The sequence below is a fragment of the Oncorhynchus mykiss genome, chromosome 25, assembly GCF_057628025.1.
Source record: "Oncorhynchus mykiss isolate SJ-2025 chromosome 25, ASM5762802v1, whole genome shotgun sequence".
NCBI lineage: Eukaryota > Metazoa > Chordata > Actinopteri > Salmoniformes > Salmonidae > Oncorhynchus > Oncorhynchus mykiss.
In genome coordinates this window covers 51,622,020-51,640,418 of record NC_143046.1, presented here as the reverse complement: position 1 = coordinate 51,640,418, position 18,399 = coordinate 51,622,020, and the positions used below count along the sequence as shown (strand labels likewise).

Genomic DNA, 18,399 nt, shown 5'->3' with positions numbered 1-18,399 from the left:
TTTAAAGTCACCATTGGCCGTATGGTGAAATCCTTTAGTTATGAAGGACACCTGTATCCTTGTAGTGACAGGGTGTACAGGGTCTTACAAAGTGTAATTAACAGCAAACATTCTCAAAGGGATATTCAATGTCTTTTTTTTAAATTTTTACCCATCGATCAATAGATGCCCGTCTTTGTGAGGCATTGGAAAACCTCCTGGTCTTTGTGGTTGAATCCGTGTTAGAAATTCACCGCTTGACTGAGGGATCTTCTAGATAATTGCATGTGTGAGGTACAGAGATGTGAGGTAGTCAATTAAAAAGTTCATGTTAGACACTTATTACACACAGAGTGAGTCCATGCAACTTATTATGTGACTTGTTAAGCAAATCACTTTGACACCATCGGGTATTGTGTGTAGGCCAGTGACGACACATTAAAAATTCATACTTTTTGAAATTCAGGCTGTAACACGACAAAATGTGGGAAAAGTGGGAAAACGTTCTGAACGCATTGTAAGCATGAAATAGCTTTAAATCATCTTGACTACGTTTTGAAACACTCTTTGTTTGAGCGCCGACCCCCTAATCTGCAACCACCCGACTCTTTGTCGGACATCTTTTGTTTCCCCCTCAGACCTATAACCAGAGCCAGAGCAACAAGCGCAAGGTGTACAAGTCTATCGTGGGGAACAGCCACAGTTTCCACATGTTTCCCCACAACCCCCGCATGCTGCCCGACGGGGTGCATCCCGCCCTGCACAAGATGCACATCACCTGTGGCCAATTTGACCACCGGGAGAGCAGCGGGCGGCTCGCCGGGGGTTGGAGGGGGCGCAGGTCCCACTCCTTGGAGGGCCAACGTGAGTCCTTTATTCTTCCGCATCATGGTATGTCTGTGATTGAATCGAACCGACAGCAAAGACTCTCATAGATAATAGTCTTGGTGTTGTTATCACTGTGCTCCAAATATTTGGGCATCTTGTCCAGAGCAGAGCAGTGTTTGCATTTAACTAAATATTTTTCATTTGACATACACTACTGTTCAAAAGTTTGGGGTCACTTAGAAATGTCCTTGCTTTTGAAAGAACATTTTTTAAAAATTGGTCTATTAAAATAACATAAAAGTGATCAGAAATACAGTGTAGACATTGTTAATGTTGTAAATGACTATTTTAGCTGGAAACGGCTGATTTTAAATGAAAAATGGAAAGGCGTACAGAGGTCCATTATCTGCAACCATCACTCCTGTGTTCCAATGGCACATTGTGTTAGCTAATCCAAGTTTATCATTTTAAAAGGCTAATTGATCATTAGAAAACGCTTTTGCAATTATGTTAGCACAGCTGAAAACGGTTGTGGTGATTTAAAGAAGCCATAAATCTGACCTTCTTTAGACTAGTTGAGTATCTGGAGCATCGGCATTTGTGGGTTTGATTACAGGCTCAAAATGGCCAGAAAGAACTTTCTTCTGAAACTTGTCAGAAACCAGTCTCAATGTCAACAGTGAAAAGGCGACTCCAGAATGCTGGCCGAGTTCCTCTGTCCAGTGTCTGTGTTCTTTTGCCCATCTTAATCTTTTCTTTTTATTGGCCAGTCTGAGATATGGCTTTTTCTTTGCAACTCTGCCTAGAAGGCCAGCATCTCGGGGGTTGCCTCTTCACTGTTGACGTTGAGACTAGTGTTTTGCGGGTACTACTTAATGAAGATGCCAGTTGAGCATTTGTGAGGCGTCTGTTTCTCAAACTAGACACTTTAATGTACTTGTCCTCTTGCTAAGTTGTGCACCAGGGCCTCTCACTCCTCTTTCTATTCTGGTTGGAGCCCATTTGCGCTGTTCTGTGAATGGAGTAGTACACAGCGTTCTCACATGGAATAGCCTTCATGTCTCAGAACAAGAATAGACTGACGAGTTTCAGAAGAAAGTGCTTTGTTTCTGGCCATTTTGAGCCTGTAATCAAGCCCACAAGTGCTGATGCTCCAGATACTCAACTAGTCTAAAGAAGGCCAGATTTATTGCTTCTTTAAATCAGCACAACTGTTTTCAGCTGTGCTAAGATAATTGCAAAAGGGTTTTCTAATGATCAATTAGCCTTTTAAAATGACAAACTTGGATTAGCTAACACAACGTGCCATTGGAACACAGGAGTGATGGTTGCTGATAATGGGCTGCTGTTTCCAGCTGCAATAGTCATTTACAACATAAACAAAATCTACACTGTATTTCTGATTAATTTGATGTTATTTTAATGGACAAAAAATGTTGCTTTTCTTTCAAAAGCAAGGACATTTCTACGTGACCCCAAACTTTTGAACGGTAGTGTATGTATTGGCTCTCCGTGTACCTGTATTGTAAGCTTTTGTAACAGTTGAAAGACAGACAACGGGCCTCTCTCAGCTTTGGAGTATAAAGACGGCTTCCCCCTTGTGTTTTAATGATCCAGTCGGGCACCAGGAGAGTGTGAAGAAGGATGGCTTCCTTAGCCCCTCTGAGCTCACTCACTGGGAGTCTACGATGAAACTGGGGGAGGGGGAGGCTCCACCCATTCTAAGACGGTCCCGCTTCCTCTCAAAACAGGAAGGCTCGCCACCTCGGGTGAGTCATGGGTTAAATTCTTGCACGGATCAAACACATTGGTCAGTCACACACGCACAAACACACACACACACACACACACACACACACACACACACACACACACACACACACACACACACACACACACACACTACAAATGTATGCACTCACGTATCTTAGATTAAAAAATATATATTTAACCTTTATGTAAGTAGCCAGGTCAGTTAAGAACAAATTCTTATTTACAATGACGGCCTAGGAACAGTGGCCCTGCCTTGTTCAGGGGCAGAACGACAGATTTTTACCTTGTCAGCTCAGGGATTCGATCCACCAACCTTTCGGTTACTGGCCCAACGAGCTAACCACTACCTGCCGCCCCATTATCTCTTTGGATAATATCTGCTAAGTGGTATATTTTATGATTATGTTGTGTATGTGGCTGTAGGTGGAGCTGCTCTCCAGCGGGCCAACCAGGGAGCTGTCTCTGTGGGAATGGAGACACTGGCAGAACCAGCCCTTCCCCACTCACATTGTGGACCACTCCAACCGCTGCCACCACTTCACCAAGGTCATGGAGCTCATTGACGGCCTGCGCCAGGAAGAGGTGAGAGGGAGGGCAACCTCAGAGGGGGTCATCCATCTACCCATCCATATACAGTTGAAGTCGGAAGTTTACATACACCTTAGCCAAATCCATTTAATCTCAGTTTTTCACAATTCCTGACAGTTAAAATTCCCTGTTTTAGGTCAGTTTGGATCACCACTTTATTTTAAGAATGTGAAATGTCAGAATTATAGTAGAGAGAGATTTATTTCAGCTTTTATTTATTTCATCACATTACCAATGGGTCAGAAGTTTACATACGCTCAATTAGTATTTGGTAGCATTGCCTTTAAATTATTTAACTTGGGTCAAACGTTTCAGGTAGCCTTCCACAAGCTTCCCACAATAAGTTGGGTTTATTTTGGCCCATTCCTCCTGACAGAGCTGTTGTAACTGAGTCAGGTTTGTAGGCCTCCTTGCTCGCACATGCTTTTTCAGTTCTGCCTACAAATTTTCTATAGGATTGAGGTCAGGGCTTTGTGATGGCCACTCCAATACCTTGACTTTGTTGTCCTTAAGCCAATTTGCCACAACTTTGGAAGTATGCTTGGGGTCATTGTCCATTTGGAAGACCGATTTGCGACCATGCTTTAACTCCCTGACTGATGTCTTGAGATGTTGCTTCAATATATCCACATAAACATCCGGCGCCGACAGAGATGTCCGCCTCGCTTCGCGTTCTTAGGAAACTATGCAGTATTTTTTTATTTTATTATTTCTTACACTGTTACCCCAGTAAATCTTAAGTCTTATTACATACAGCCGGGAGTAACTATTGGATATAAGAGCAACGTCAACTTACCAACATTACGACCAGGAATACTACTTTCCCGAAGCGGATCCTCTGTTTGGTCCACCACCCAGGACAATGGATCGGATCCCAGCAGGCGACCCAAAACAGCGGCACCGCAGAAGGGGCAGACGGAGCGGTCTTCTGGTCAGGCTCCGTAGACGGGCACATCGCCCACCGCTCCCGAATATACTACTCGCCAATGTCCAGTCTCTTGACAACAAGGTAGACGAAATCCGAGCAAGGGTTGCCTTCCAGAGAGACATCAGAGATTGCATCATTCTCTGCTTCACAGAAACATTGCTCACTTGGGATTTGTTATCAGAGTCGGTACAGTCTCCTTCGTTCTTCGCGCAGACAGAAACAAACGTTATGATTAACGAGTCGTGGTGTTATCATAACAACGTACTGGAACTGAAGTCCTTTTGTTCACCTGACCTAGAATTCTTTAGAATCAAATGCCGACCGCATTATCTACCAAGATAATTCTCTTCGCTTATAATCACAGTCGTGTATACCCTCCCCAAGCAGATTCCTCGACAGCCCTGAAAGAACTTCATTGGATTCTATGTAAACTGGAAACCACATATCCCGAGGCTGCATTTATTGTAGCTGGGGATTTTAACAAGGCTAATCTGAAAACAAGCCTCCCTAAAGTTTATCAGCATATCAAATACGCGACCCGGGCTGGCAAAATCCTGGATCATTGTTACTCTAACTTCTGCGACACATACAAAGCCCTCCCTTGCCCTCCTTTCGGGCAAATCTGACCATGACTCCATTTTGTTGCTCCCATCCTATTGACAAACTAGAACAGGAAACGGCCATGCTCAGGTCTGTTCAACGCTGGTCCGACCAATCTGATTCCACGCTTCAAGATTGCTTCGATCACGAGGACTGGGATATGTTCCGAATAGCGTCGAAGAACAACATTGATCCGGTGAGCGAGTTTATTAGCAAGTGGATCGTTGATGTTGTACCCACGGCGAGTATTAAAACCTTCCCCAACCAGAAACCGTGGATTGATGGCAGCAATTGCGCAAAACTGAAAGCGCGAACCACCGCTTTTAATCAGTGGTCAGTGGCTACACTCATTACATTTTAGCTTCATGACTTAAGCAGAGTTGCTAAAAGCATGTCTTCGTCCAGTAACGTTAGCCGATCAAAAATGTACGATTTAACCCTCTCATACAAACTTTAAACTGCAGTCAGGGGTGGGAAAAGTACCCAATTGTCATACTTGAGTAAAAGTAAAGATACCTTAATAGAAAAAGACTCAAGTGAATGTCACTCAGTAAAATAGTGCTTAAGTATATTTAAACCAATTACTTTTACTCAAGTATCAAAAGTCATTGTCACTGCTAAAATATGCTTTTGTTTAAAAAGTATAAGTATGTATAAATTATTTCACATTCCGTATATTAAGCAAACCAGACGGCACAATTTGTATTTATTTATTTATTTACTGATAGCCAGGGGCACACTCCAACACAACCTAATTTACAAATGAAGCATGTGTGTTTAGTGAGTCTGCCAGATCAGAGGCAGTAGGGATGACCAGGGATGTTCTCTTGATAGGTGCGCGAATTGGACCATTTTCCTGTCCTGCTAAGCATTCTAAATTTAACGAGTACTTTGCTGTGTCAGAGGAAATGTATGGAGTAAAAAGTACCTTATTGTCTTTAGGAAAGTAGTGGAGTACAAGTAAAAGTTGTCAAAAATATAAAATAGTAAATTAAAGTACAGAGACCCCCGAAAAATTACTTGAGTAGTACTTTAAGGGATTTTTTTGGTGCCACCTCTGAAATCACCACACAATGTTACAAATGAAAAAACATATCCTATTTGTATGATCTACATTTTACATGCTTTGGTGGGGAGGATAGGTTTCCGCCATTGCGACAATTTCAGAATGTTACAATTTCAGGTAAAAACTCAATAACAAGTCTCAAATATTAGGGAAATGTCTGTCAGCTGTTTCAAAAACATTGGATCGTTCGTATAGCTTTAAAAGACAATCGGCGAGCTCCATTGTACTGGCATTTGCCTTTCATTCAAAGACAGCTGATATTCAGTCCTTTAGAGCCCTAGGTTTGTTTCGGGTGGATCTAGTTTTCACCTTATCCTAATAAGCTATTTTGGAACGTTTCCTTCGCCACAGGTGAACGAGACGTCGTGCCAGTTGGTTCCTCTCGTTTGTTCACCGTGGAGATATTTGGGCCAACAAATAGGCCCCTATGTGTTGTAGGCTTGTTGTAGGCATCACAATCTCAACATCACAAACGGATCAATCTCGACGAGGACATTTTCAGTGCATGTAGAAGCTCTATTTGTGGTCATCCATCTCACCAGAGTGTTATTCGCAAACAACCACAAAATAGGCCTTGCGTATATAGGCCACAGTTAACTGACGTTTCAACAGTTTGAAATGGAAATTATCTGAAAGTAGTGTAGCTTGATTTTTCACCACTGTTTATATTTCCCCCATTAGACCAATCCACGATCATCAAATCACATTTTATTGGTCACATACACATGGTTAGCAGATGTTAATGCGAGTGTAGCGAAATGCTTGTGCTTCTAGTTCCGGCAGTGCAGCAATATCCAACATGTAATCTAACAATTCTACAGCAACTACCTAATACACACATCTAAGTGAAGGAATGGAATAAGAATATATACATATAAATAAATGGATGAGCAATGACAGAGCATCATAGGCAAGATCCAATAGATGGTATAAAATATTGTTTGTTTGTGCAGCCTCTTTGTGTTTAGTGATGGCTGTTTAACAGTCTGATGGCCTTGAGATAGAAGCTGTTTTTCAGTCTCTCGGTCCCAGCTTTGATGCACCTGTACTGACCTCGCCTTCCGGATGGTAGCAGGATGAACAGGCAGTGGCTCGGGTAGCTGTTGTCCTTGGTGATCTTTTTGGCTTTCCTGTTACATCGGGTGGTGTAGGTGTCCTGGAGGGCAGGTAGTTTTCCCACAGTGATGCGTTGTGCAGACCGCACCACCCTCTGGAGAGCCTTGCGGTTGTGGGCGGTGCAGTTGCTGTACCAGGCGGTGATTACAGCCCGACAGGATGCTCTCAATTGTGCATCTGTAAAAGTTTGAGAGTTTTAGGCAACAAGCCAAATTTCTTCAGCCTCCTGAGGTTGAAGAGGCGCCGTTACGCCTTTTTCACCACGCTATCTGTGTGGGTGGAACATTTCAGTTTGTCCGTGATGTGTACGCCGAGGAACTTAAAACTTTCTACCTTCTCCACTGCTGTCCCGTCGATGTGGATAGGGGGGGTTCTCCCTCTGCTGTTTCCTTTATTCCAAACAACTTTCATAGTTTTTCCAACGGGGGCTTCATAGGATGAGCTCGACTTCCCTATTTATTGGTATTCGGTTTAGCTTATTCCAGTCCCGGCTCCCCCTGGCTCTATTCTTTAAGGCTTATTCAGAGGGCCGATGACATTAGCCAAGGCTTAGTTACATGGCCTAAATCGTAAAGGCCTTTGCATTTGTTCTTTCGCCTGCGCTGCTTTCCTCTCCCCTCCTGCCCTCACCTTTTAAAACCAATGACCGTGGCAACGCAACAAAAACAACCCAATTTCAAAGGGAAAGGTGTTTTGTTTATAAAAAAAGCGATCCCTTTTCATTTGAAGACCTCTCTCTGTGCGAGTCCGTGCACACACGCAGCCATGCTGTGTTTTTCATTTTCCTGTCTCCTCCCTTTTTTTCATTTGCCTTTTATGATAGGGAGAGAGGGAGACACAGAGCAGGCAGACAGGCTGTCTCTCCCTCGCTTTTCTCAGAATTATTACGTTTCTCAGAATTTGTAAGCCCAGGAAGCACTAAGTAGGCCAGCCCTGGGTGACCTAGATATGCACGAACACGGGCTGAGCTAGGAAGAGCAGAGATTAGAGTGAAAGAGATGGGGAGCCTGACACCCTGTTGCCTCTGTGATGAACATAAGAGGGGCCTGTCCACTCCAAACCAGCAGTGTTTTGTTTGGTGTTCATTGGTAAGGGAAAACAGAGGGGTTTGGCTGTCACTATGGAACGGGATGAACTCGGGATTGGATTTCATTTCAATTTACTAGACTGGGCGGGCGGGCGCCTGGAACTCGCAGCTCAGCAGCACTCATGTAAATTGTGAACTCAAACAATGTGAACCCAATGATCAAATGTTGGCCCAATGTTTTATATTGATGTTCCAGTTTACACTGGCTTGTGGCTAATTTAATAATGACATTCACTCGAGCAAACTGGTCAATTGATTGAGCGACAGACCAAGGACATTGTCTGGTCCATCGAAAAGGGAATTCAGTCCAATGACCCAATTGCTCTCTCACCAGTGTTGAAATGATAATTGCGTTTCAGACGTTTGCAATGTGTTTTATCACGTCATCTGCTTCTGTCTGTCATTTTACATTGGCATTTATATTTGAACAGGTGAGTCATATCTAATCAAGGACTTTGAATTTCAAAGGAAATTAAGGATCAGATTGACTACACGTTTGCACCAGTGCAAAATCTGATGTAACAAGGCAGTACTAACAAGTAAAATAGGAATAAACGTTAAAGTGACATTCAATTCCAAAGTCACATCTTGTGAGATGTTTTCAGACCTCAAAAGTAGTTTGATGTCAAGATGAATCCACGTGTCATGTACTGTCATGTTGTGTCTTGTCTCTGTCCTTTCCTTTCACCCTGTCTCCCTCTGCTGGTCGTCTTAGGTTACCTTTTCTCCCCCGCTTCCCCCCAGCTGTTCCTTGTCTCCTCCTAACTACCCATTCACCCCGTTTCCCACCTGTTCCCTTTTTCCCTCTGATTAGGTCCCTATATCTCTCTCTGTTTTTGTTCCTGTCCTTGTCGGATTCTTGTTTGTTGTGTTTCATGCCTGAGCCAGACTATCGTCATGTTTGCTGTAACCTTGTCCTGTCCTGTTGGAATCTGCCGGTCTATCTGAGCCTACCTATGTTTAGTTATTAAAGAAGCTCTGTTTAAGTTAGTTCGCTTTTGGGTCCTCATTCACTCACCGTAACAGAAGAATCCGACCAAGAATGGACCCAGCGACTTCGGATCCTCTCCACTCAGCCGTCGAGATCCAGGGAGCGATGCTAGGCAGACACGAGCAGGAATTGTCTGCTGCTCGACATGCCGTTGAGACCCTGGCCACCCAAGTCTCCAACCTCACAGAACAGGTTCACCATCTCCGCCTCGATCCACCGGCCACTTCCAGGGCTTTCGAATCTCCGGAGCCCAGAATCAATAACCCGCCGTGTTACTCTGGGGAGCCCACTGAATGCCGCTCGTTCCTCACCCAGTGTGATATTGTGTTTTCTCTCCAGCCCAACACTTACTCCAGGAGCACTGCTCGTGTCGCCTACGTCATATCTCTCCTTATTGGACGGGCTCGTGAGTGGGGCACGGCAATCTGGGAGGCAAGGGCTGAGTGTACTAACCAGTATCAAGACTTTAAGGAGGAGATGATACGGGTTTTTGATCGATCTGTTTTTGGGGAGGAGGCTTCCAGGGCCCTGTCTTCCCTATGTCAAGGCAATCGATCCATAACAGACTACTCTATTGAGTTTCGCACTCTTGCTGTCTCCAGTGGCTGGAACGAGCCGGCCTTGCTCGCTCGTCTTCTGGAGGGTTTCCGCGCAGAGGTAAAGGATGAGATTCTCTCCCGGGAGGTTCCTTCCAGCGTGGATTCCTTGATTGAACTCGCTATTCGCATTGAGCGACGGGTTGATCTTCGTCACCGAGCTCGTGGAAAGGAGCTCGCGCTCTCCGTCGCCTCCCTCTCCGCATCACTACCATCTTCCTCTGCCGGCTCGGGTGCTGAGCCCATGCAGCTGGGAGGTATCCGCATCTCGACTAAGGAGAGGGAACGGAGAATCACCAACCGCCTCTGTCTCTATTGCGGTTCCGCTGGTCATTTTGTCACTTCATGTCCAGTAAAAGGCCAGAGCTCGTCAGTAAGCAGAGGGCTACTGGTGAGCGCTACTACTCCTGTCTCTCCTTCAAGATCCTGCACTACCTTGTCGGTCCATCTACGCTGGACCGGTTCGTCAGCTTCCTGCAGTGCCTTAATAGACTCTGGGGCGGAGGGCTGTTTTATGGACGAGACCTGGGCTCGGGAACATGACATTCCTCTCAGACAGTTAAGGGAGCCCACGGCCTTGTTCGCCCTGGATGGTAGTCCTCTCCCCAGGATTCAGCGTGAGACGCTACCTTTAACCCTCACTGTTTCTGGTAATCATAGCGAAACCATTTCTTTTTTGATTTTTCGTTCACCTTTTACACCTGTTGTTTTGGGCCATCCCTGGCTAGTTTGTCATAATCCTTCCATTAATTGGTCTAGTAATTCTATCCTCTCCTGGAACGTCTCTTGTCATGTGAAATGTTTAATGTCTGCTATCCCTCCTGTTTCCTCTGTCTCTTCTTCACAGGAGGAGCCTGGTGATTTGACAGGGGTGCCGGAGGAATATCACGATCTGCGCACGGTGTTCAGTCGGTCCAGGGCCACCTCTCTTCCTCCACACCGGTCGTATGATTGTAGTATTGATCTCCTTCCGGGAACCACTCCCCCCCGGGGTAGACTATACTCTCTGTCGGCTCCCGAACGTAAGGCTCTCGAGGATTATTTGTCTGTAGCTCTTGACGCCGGTACCATAGTCCCCTCCTCCTCTCCCGCCGGAGCGGGGTTTTTTTTTGTCAAGAAGAAGGACGGGTCTCTGCGCCCCTGCATAGATTATCGAGGGCTGAATGACATAACAGTTAAGAATCGTTATCCGCTTCCTCTTATGTCCTCAGCCTTCGAGATCCTGCAGGGAGCCAGGTTTTTCACTAAGTTGGACCTTCGTAACGCTTACCATCTCGTGCGCATCAGGGAGGGGGACGAGTGGAAGACGGCGTTTAACACTCCGTTAGGGCACTTTGAATACCGGGTTCTTCCTTTCGGCCTCGCTAACGCTCCAGCTGTCTTTCAGGCATTAGTCAATGATGTCCTGAGAGACATGCTGAACATCTTTGTTTTCGTTTACCTTGACGATATCCTGATTTTTTCACCGTCACTCCAGATTCATCTTCAGCACGTTCGACGTGTCCTCCAGCGCCTTTTAGAGAATTGTCTTTTTGTGAAGGCTGAGAAGTGCACTTTTCATGCCTCCTCCGTCACATTTCTCGGTTCTGTTATTTCCGCTGAAGGCATTAAGATGGATCCCGCTAAGGTCCAAGCTGTCATTGATTGGCCCGCCCCTAAGTCACGCGTCGAGCTGCAGCGCTTTCTCGGCTTCGCGAACTTCTATCGTCGTTTCATCCGTAATTTCGGTCAGGTGGCAGCTCCTCTCACAGCCCTTACTTCTGTCAAGACGTGCTTTAAGTGGTCCGTTTCCGCCCAGGGAGCTTTTGATCTCCTCAAGAATCGTTTTACATCCGCTCCTATCCTTGTTACACCTGACGTCTCTAGACAGTTCGTTGTCGAGGTTGACGCGTCAGAGGTGGGCGTGGGAGCCATTCTTTCTCAGCGCTCCCTCTCTGACGACAAGGTCCACCCATGCGCGTATTTTTCTCATCGCCTGTCCCCGTCGGAACGTAACTATGATGTGGGAAACCGCGAACTGCTCGCCATCCGGTTAGCCCTAGGCGAATGGCGACAGTGGTTGGAGGGGGCGACCGTTCCTTTTGTCGTTTGGACTGACCATAGGAACCTTGAGTACATCCGTTCTGCCAAACGACTTAATGCGCGTCAGGCGCGTTGGGCGCTGTTTTTCGCTCGTTTCGAGTTCGTGATTTCTTATCGTCCGGGCTCTAAGAACACCAAGCCTGATGCTTTGTCTCGTCTCTTCAGTTCTTCAGTAGCCTCCACTGACCCCGAGGGGATTCTCCCTGAGGGGCGTGTTGTCGGGTTGACTGTCTGGGGAATTGAGAGGCAGGTAAAACAAGCGCTCACTCACACTCCGTCGCCGCGCGCTTGTCCTAGGAACCTTCTTTTCGTTCCCGTTCCTACTCGTCTGGCCGTTCTTCAGTGGGCTCACTCTGCCAAGTTAGCCGGCCACCCTGGCGTTCGGGGTACGCTTGCTTCCATTCGCCAGCGTTTTTGTTGGCCCACCCGGGAGCATGACACGCGTCGTTTCGTGGCTGCTTGTTCGGTCTGCGCGCAGACTAAGTCCGGTAACTCTCCTCCTGCCGGCCGTCTCAGGCCGCTTCCTATTCCCTCTCGACCGTGGTCTCACATCGCCTTAGATTTTGTCACCGGACTGCCTTCGTCAGCGGGGAAGACTGTTATTCTTACGGTTGTCGATAGGTTCTCTAAGGCGGCTCATTTCATTCCCCTTGCTAAGCTTCCTTCTGCTAAAGAGACGGCACAAATCATCATCGAGAATGTTTTCAGAATTCATGGCCTTCCGTCAGACGTCGTTTCGGACAGAGGTCCGCAATTCACGTCTCAATTTTGGAGGGAGTTTTGCCGTTTGATTGGGGCTTCCGTCAGTCTCTCTTCCGGCTTTCACCCCCAGTCTAACGGTCAAGCAGAACGGGCCAATCAGACTATTGGTCGCATCTTACGCAGTCTTTCTTTTCGTAACCCTGCGTCTTGGTCAGAACAGCTCCCCTGGGCAGAATACGCCCACAACTCGCTTCCTTCGTCTGCGACCGGGCTATCTCCTTTTCAGAGTAGCCTCGGGTACCAGCCTCCGCTGTTCTCATCTCAGTTCGCCGAGTCCAGCGTCCCCTCCGCTCAGGCTTTTGTCCAACGTTGCGAGCGCACCTGGAAGAGGGTCAGGTCTGCACTTTGCCGTTATAGGACGCAGACTGTGAGGGCTGCTAATAAGCGTAGAACTAAGAGTCCTAGATATTGTCGCGGTCAGAGAGTTTGGCTCTCCACTCAGAACCTTCCCCTTAAGACGGCTTCTCGCAAGTTGACCCCGCGGTTCATTGGTCCGTTCCGTATTTCTCGGGTCATTAATCCTGTCGCAGTTCGACTTCTTCTTCCGCGATACCTTCGTCGCGTCCACCCGGTCTTCCATGTCTCCTGCATCAAGCCCGTCCTTCGCGCCCCCGCTCGTCTTCCCCCCCCCCCCCCCCATCCTTGTCGAGGGCGCACCCATCTACAGGGTCCGTAGAATTTTGGACATGCGTCCTCGGGGCCGTGGTCACCAGTACCTCGTAGATTGGGAGGGGTACGGTCCTGAGGAGAGGAGTTGGGTTCCCTCTGCGCTGATCGAGGATTTCCTCCGTTGCCGCCAGGTTTCCTCCTCGAGTGCGCCAGGAGGCGCTCGGTGAGTGGGGGGGTACTGTCATGTACTGTCATGTTGTGTCTTGTCTCTGTCCTTTCCTTTCACCCTGTCTCCCTCTGCTGGTCGTCTTAGGTTACCTTTTCTCCCCCGCTTCCCCCCAGCTGTTCCTTGTCTCCTCCTAACTACCCATTCACCCCGTTTCCCACCTGTTCCCTTTTTCCCTCTGATTAGGTCCCTATATCTCTCTCTGTTTTTGTTCCTGTCCTTGTCGGATTCTTGTTTGTTGTGTTTCATGCCTGAGCCAGACTATCGTCATGTTTGCTGTAACCTTGTCCTGTCCTGTTGGAATCTGCCGGTCTATCTGAGCCTACCTATGTTTAGTTATTAAAGAAGCTCTGTTTAAGTTAGTTCGCTTTTGGGTCCTCATTCACTCACCGTAACACCACGTCTCAGACCATCTGTTTTGTAGATCCAGCAAAACTCCACAAGCTCTAAAATGAATGGAAAAGATAGGCACCATGCAATTTCCGGATTTGCGGGGCTCATCTAATCCATGCATTTGGGGTGAAGGCATGTAAGCTGGATCCACACAACCAATGGTGTGCGATGTGGACTCATATTTACATTGGACTACTTTGGAGGTCTGACCAATTTAGATTCTGGTATATAATTACCCTTTAAAGCAATTGTAAACAAACAGTTCAATGGTTTAGCTTAGTTTCTTTCCTGTTTTATCCCCTTCTGTAAATATGCAGTACAATAAGCTTAGGGTGTTATTAAATCAGTCAAATACAATGCCTGATTGTGCTGCATGAACGTTTTGAAGTGTGAAACAAACATTTGAGGGTGGGTAAATTTCTCCAGCCCCATCACTCAGTTGTTTACCAAAACAATGGTGGAACTGGTAGGGTTTCTGCTTTGTTTGAACTTCAGATTGCCCGTTTATCTATAGCTGCGTACTTCAATTGAAACAGACGTGAGCAAAGTGATCAGGCTGGTTTACAAGGCTAATGTATCACGGCCTCAATCTAACAAACACTAAAATGTCTCGTACGTTGTGTTCTCTAACCCCAGCCGCGTTCTGCCTCCCTTAGCGTAGTTCACAACTGTCAACATAATTAAATGTGTTTGCCAAGAGGCGTGATCTACGTATAACTCATAACTAGGCCACTTCCCCTTTTGAGCTATATCTATACCCTCAGTGTTTAACTCCCTGAGTGGATGTGCTGGAGAGGTACACTATATATACCAAAGTATGTGGACACCCCTTCAAATTAGTGGATTCAGCTATTTTAGCCACACCTGTTGCTGACAGGTGTATAAAATTGAGCAAACAGCAATGCAATCTCCATAGACAAGCATTGGAAGTAGAATGGCCTTACTGAAGCTCTGTGACTTTCAACATGGCACCGTCATCTGTAAGTGCTGTTATTGTGAAGTGGAAATGTCTAGGAGCAACAACGGCTCAGCCGTGAAGTCTGTCCAAATTGTCTCTGGATGCACCGTCAGCACAAGAACTGTTAGTCGGGAGCTTCATAAAATGGGTTTCCATGGCCTTGCAGCTACACACAAGCCTAAGATCACCATGCGCAATGTCAAGCTTTGGCTACAGTGGTGTGAAGCTTGCCATCATTGGACTCTGGAGCAGTGGAAACACGTTCTCTGGAGTGATATATCACGCTTCACCATCTGGCAGTCCGTCGGACGAATCTGGGTTTGGCGGATGCCAGGAGAACGCTACCTGCCCAAATGCATAGTGCCAACTGTAAAGTTTTGTAGAGGAAGAATAATGGTCTGGGGCTGTTTTTCATGATCCGGCTAGGCCCCTTAGTTCCAGTGAAGGGAAATCTTAACGCTACAGTGCTTCCAGTTTTGTGGCAACAGTTTGGGGAAGGCCCTTTCCAGTTTCAGAATGACAATGCCCCCATGCACAAAGCGAGGTCCATACAGAAATGGTTTGTCTAGATTGGTGTGAAAGAACTTGACTGTCCTTCGGGATTAATGGGAACGTCGACTCCGAGCCAGGCCTAATCGCCCAACATCAGTGCCCGACATCACTAGTGCTCTTGTGGCTAAATGGAAGTCCCCGCAGCAATGTTCCAACATCTAGTGGAAAGCCTTCCCAGAAAAGTGGAGGCTGTTATCGCAGCAAGGGGGGGGGGACCAACTCCATATTAATTCCCATGATTTTGGAATGAGATGTTCGACGAGCAGGTGTCCACATACTTTTGGTCATGTGGTGTAAGTCAACAGCAGTGCTGTACTAGTGTGGCATGTTTTAGCTGTAGTGGAAGGGGGCAACACCCCGACTACAGCTGTGTTCAAATCAAATCTAATTTATTTATATAGCCCTTCGTACATCAGCTGATATCTCAAAGTGCTGTACAGAAACCCAGCCTAAAACCCCAAACAGCAAGCAATGCAGGTGTAGAAGCACGGTGGCTAGGAAAAACTCCCTAGAAAGGCCGGGGGGGCAACCCAGACAGGATGACCACATCAGTGAATCAACCCACTCAGGGACGGCATGAGAGAGCCCCAGTAAGCCAGTGACTCAGCCCCTGTAATAGGGTTAGAGGCAGAGAATCCCAGTGGAAAGAGGGGAACCGGCCTGGCAGAGACAGCACGGGCGGTTTGTTGCTCCAGAGCCTTTCCGTTCACCTTCCCACTCCTGGGCCAGACTACACTCAATCATATGACCCACTGAAGAGATGAGTCTTCAGTAAAGACTTAAAGGTTGAGACCGAGTTTGCGTCTCTGACATGGGTAGGCAGACCGTTCCATAAAAATGGAGCTCTATAGGAGAAAGCCCTTCCTCCAGCTGTTTGCTTAGAAATTCTAGGGACAATTAGGAGGCCTGCGTCTTGTGACCGTACCGTACGTGTAGGTATGTACGGCAGGACCAAATCAGAGAGATAGGTAGGAGCAAGCCCATGTAATGCTTTGTAGGTTAGCAGGAAAACCTTGAAATCAGCCCTTGCTTTGACAGGAAGCCAGTGTAGAGAGGCTAGCACTGGAGTAATATGATTTTAAAAAATGGTTCTAGTCAGGATTCTAGCAGCCGTATTTAGCAATAACTGAAGTTTATTTAGTGCTTTATCCGGGTAGCCGGAAAGTAGAGCATTGCAGTAGTTAACCTAGAAGTGACAAAAGCATGGATTAATTTTTCTGCATCATTTTTGGACAGAAAGTTTCTGATTTTTGCAGTGTTACGTAGATGGAAAAAAGCTGTCCTTGAAATGGTCTTGATATGTTCTTCAAAAGAGAGATCAGGGTCCAGAGTAACGCAGAGGTCCTTCACAGTTTTATTTGAGACGACTGTACAACCATTAAGATTAATTGTCAGATTCAACAGAAGATCTCTTTGTTTCTTGGGACCTAGAACAAGCATCTCTGTTTTGTCGAGTTTAAAAGTAGAAAGTTTGCAGCCATCCACTTCCTTATGTCTGAAACACATGCTTCTAGCAAGGGCAATTTTGGGGCTTCACCATGTTTCATTGAAATGTACAGCTGTGTGTCATCCGCATAGCAGTGAAAGTTAACATTATGTTATCGAATAACATCCCCAAGAGGTAAAATATATAGTGAAAACAATAGTGGTCCTAAAACGGAACCTTGAGGAACACCGAAATGTACAGTTGATTTGTCAGAGGACAAACCATTCACAGAGACAAACTGATATCTTTCCGACAGATAAGATCTAAACCAGGCCAGAACTTGTCCGTGTAGACCAATTTGGCTTTCCAATCTCTCCAAAAGAATGTGGTGATCGATGGTATCAAAAGCATCACTAAGGTCTAGGAGCACGAGGACAGATGCAGAGCCTCGGTCCGATGCCATTAAAATGTCATTTACCACCTTCACAAGTGCTGTCTCAGTGCTATGATGGGGTCTAAAACCAGACTGAAGCATTTCGTATACATTGTTTGTCTTCAGGAAGGCAGTGAGTTGCTGCGCAACAGCCTTTTCAAAACAAATTGAGAGGAATGGAAGATTCGATATAGGCCGATAGTTTTAAAAATTTTCTGGGTCAAGCTTTGGCTTTTTCAAGAGAGGTTTTATTACTGCCACTTTTAGTGAGTTTGGTACACATCCGGTGGATAGAGAGCCGTTTATTATGTTCAACATAGGAGGGCCAAGCACAGGAAGCAGCTCTTTCAGTAGTTTAGTTGGAATAGGGTCCAGTATGCAGCTTGAGGCCATTATTATTTTCATCATTGTGTCAAGAGATATAGTACTAAAACACTTGAGCGTCTCTCTTGATCCTAGGTCCTGGCAGAGTTGTGCAGACTCAGGACAACTGAGCTTTGAAGGAATACGCAGATTTAAAGAGGAGTCCGTAATTTGCTTTCTAATGATCATAATCTTTTCCTCAAAGAAGTTCATGAATTTATCACTGCTAAAGTGAAAGTCATCCTCTCTTGGGGAATGCTGCTTTTTAGTTAACTTTGCGACAGTATCAAAAAGGAATTTTCGGATTGTTCTTATTTTCCTCAATTAAGTTAGAAAAATAGGATGATCGAGCAGCAGTAAGGGCTCTTCGGTACTGCACAGTACTGTCTTTCCAAGCTAGTCGGAAGACTTCCAGTTTGGTGTGGCGCCATTTCCATTCCAATTTTCTGGAAGCTTGCTTCAGAGCTCGGGTATTTTCTGTGTACCAGGGAGCTAGTTTCTTATGAGAAATGTTTTTAGTTTTTAGGGGAGCAACTGCATCTAGGGTATTGCGCAAGGTTAAATTGAGTTCCTCAGTTAAGTGGTTAACTGATTTTTGTCCTCTGGCGTCCTTGGGTAGACAGAGGGAATCTGGAAGGACATCAAGGAATCTTTGTGTTGTCTGTGAATTTATAGCACGACTTTTGATGTTCCTTGGTTGGGGTCTGAGCAGATTATTTGTTGCAATTGCAAACGTAATAAAATGGTGGTCCGATAGTCCAGGATTATGAGGAAAAACATTAAGATCCACAACATTTATTCCCTGGGACAAAACTAGGTCCAGCGTATGACTGTGACAGTGAGTGGGTCCAGAGACATGTTGGACAAAACCCACTGAGTGTTCTGCTGTTCTCTACCAGTCATCAGGTAGAATGCTCTGGAATGCTCAGTGATCCATTTGTAAGGCACCACAGTTGGATACTGTCCTAGCTGTTGTATTCATCCTTCATCACCTGGATGTTGATAGGTTGATAATATGACCAATGTTAACTGGCTACCCATTT

At 46.1% G+C, this 18,399-nt stretch overlaps 1 protein-coding gene across 6 annotated transcripts in view; it reads left to right on the top strand.

Moving 5' to 3' along the window:
* The window catches only part of fancm (FA complementation group M), a 74,687-nt gene that overhangs the window by 33,100 nt on the left and 23,188 nt on the right, over positions 1-18,399 (top strand). For all 6 annotated transcript variants that reach the window (XM_021584383.3, XM_021584382.3, XM_021584381.3 and 3 more), the window contains 3 exons: positions 618-843; positions 2,425-2,576; positions 3,004-3,162. In XM_021584383.3, the coding sequence (XP_021440058.3) occupies positions 618-843; positions 2,425-2,576; positions 3,004-3,162 (537 nt within the window). The remainder of the gene's footprint in view (positions 1-617; positions 844-2,424; positions 2,577-3,003; positions 3,163-18,399) is intronic.